The sequence below is a fragment of the Pteropus vampyrus genome, unplaced genomic scaffold (genome assembly GCF_000151845.1).
Source record: "Pteropus vampyrus isolate Shadow unplaced genomic scaffold, Pvam_2.0 Scaffold46, whole genome shotgun sequence".
Lineage (NCBI taxonomy): Eukaryota > Metazoa > Chordata > Mammalia > Chiroptera > Pteropodidae > Pteropus > Pteropus vampyrus.
Genome location: NW_011888827.1, coordinates 3,645,052 through 3,647,188, shown reverse-complemented (window position 1 = coordinate 3,647,188; position 2,137 = coordinate 3,645,052). Strand labels below are relative to the sequence as shown.

The window sequence follows — 2,137 nt, the reverse complement described above, 5'->3', positions numbered from 1 at the left end:
TTATGACATAAAAAATTAAACATGGGCATTAAATACAAAAACTTCCTTCTGTTCATTGAAGTCACTGAGAGCAGCAATTGTATTTTATTCACCTTTCATCTTCCTACTGTCCCAAATACACTGCTGTACCCATTGCCTATTATATAGAAGCAAACAAATTAAGAGGCCCTGACATTCCAAGGAGGACCAGGGTGGCTTCTTAAAAACCAATGCCTTCATGGAGGATGATGGAGGTGATGGGGATTGCAAAGCCATCTGCACCCTCTTGCCTGTGCTCATCCTGTCCTTCGGATGAACTGGGCCCATCCCCATGTGGGTGCTCAGAAATGGCCACGGCAGAATGAAAGGCAACGAGCTCACCCCCAAACACGTGCCTGTCCCCTGCCAAGGCCATTTCAAGTCAACGACCTGGACACAAGTTGTTCCTTATCATAAGGAAAAGCTCTGCGTGTCACTCCAGCTCCCCTTACCAAAGCGGGGGGAGCCACATAAGTGGATGAGTGTTTTAGGATGAATATTTGCAAACGCGTTGTGTCAATGCCAAGGCGGGGAAATGGCAGAAGTCTCTTTAAAGCTTTTTTTTGGGAGGGGGAAGAGCACATGACAATTCCAGTCTCTGTCCTCTTTCTCAGGTTACGGCCATATCTATCCCGTCACCAGGCTCGGCAAGTATTTGTGCATGCTCTACGCGCTCTTTGGCATTCCCCTGATGGTCCTGGTCCTCACGGACACAGGTGACATCCTGGCAACCATCTTATCCACGTCTTACAATCGGTTCCGAAAACTCCTGTTCCTCAGCCCTCACCTTCCCAAATGGTGCTCCAGACTGCTTTGCAGGAGAAAGCCTGACACCAAGCCCGTGGACCAAGCCATCCCCAGGATCGTCATCGATGACCAAGAGCTCAATGGCCCCACCCCTGGCAGGTGTTCCTTGGCCCCAAGCATCAACATGGAGCTGCTTGAGAGGCTTCTTGCACGAGAGAAACAGAACACACTGCGACCGCCGTCACAGGCTGCGGAGAGGAGGAACTCGTGTCCCGAGCTGGTATCTGGGAGACTCTCATACTCCATCATCAGCAACCTGGACGAGGTGGGACAGCAGGTGGAGCAGCTGGACGTCCCCCTGCCCATCATCGCCCTCATTGTTTTCGCCTACATCTCCTGTGCAGCTGCCATCCTGCCCACCTGGGAGAAGCACATGGACTTCGAGGGTGCCTTCTACTTCTGCTTCGTCACGCTGACCACCATTGGCTTTGGGGATACCATTTTAGAACACCCTCACTTCTTCCTGTTCTTCTCCCTCTATATCATCGTTGGGATGGAGATTGTGTGCATCGCCTTCAAGCTGGTACAGAACAGGCTGATTCGCTTCTACAAAAATCTCATTCTGCTCTTCACAAAAGGGACGTTTTAGGACGCGGCTAAAAAGTGAAGGCTCTGCTGTCTCTTGTATGACGTGGGAGGGCTCAGCTGGTTTCTTTGCCTTGTCTTTTGGGGCAGTGGCGTTAAAACTGGTGGCACTGCGGCCTGTCACCTGAGACCTTGGGGTGTGCATGAGGGCTGACTTCAGTCTTGAGGCCCTGCAGAAATGCAGCCAATGCCCTCTGTATCAGGACGTTAGACAGAAAGTATCGCCATTCCCTCAAAGTCCAATTAATTTCCTTGTTTTCACTTTTAAAAAGCACCGCTGTCTGTAGATGAAACAACCTTATGGAAGTCACCAGTTTTCTTGCAACACGAGAAAAAAAATTACCTTTGTTCTTGCAATTTGTACTTCGTGCTAAATTGAAATCTTCCGTAGCTGCTTCCCGTTTACCCTGGATGAACAGAGCCAGGCTGAGCAGCCCTCTTTTCCTAAATGACTGCGTGAATATGCGTGAGATCAGCCCGATCCCAGCCCTTGTAAAATACGCCGATGCCACTGAGTGGAACTGTCATCTGTGTTCACAGTGGATGGGGCTACTTCCTGAATGCCAGATTTTGTGCAGAACGATGTTATCACTAGGTGGCACGTGATTAGCACCTCCTGGATGAGTTGGCACGTGAAAGTGTCGATGCTTAAGCAAATGGATTGGTACACGAGAGGGTTGGCACACACGGGGAAGATACACTCCTGAGCTGTTCATGAATGAGTTGG

General features: G+C 50.0%; 1 protein-coding gene across 1 annotated transcript in view; it reads left to right on the top strand.

The window, feature by feature from the left end:
• KCNK18 (potassium two pore domain channel subfamily K member 18) overlaps nucleotides 1-1,453 on the top strand; it is an 8,889-nt gene extending 7,436 nt beyond the window's left edge. Inside the window, exon 3 of the mRNA XM_011359309.2 lies at nucleotides 633-1,453. Within this exon, the coding sequence (XP_011357611.1) occupies nucleotides 633-1,414 (782 nt within the window). The 3' untranslated portion in view covers nucleotides 1,415-1,453. The remainder of the gene's footprint in view (nucleotides 1-632) is intronic.
• Nucleotides 1,454-2,137: the final 684 nt, after the last annotated feature.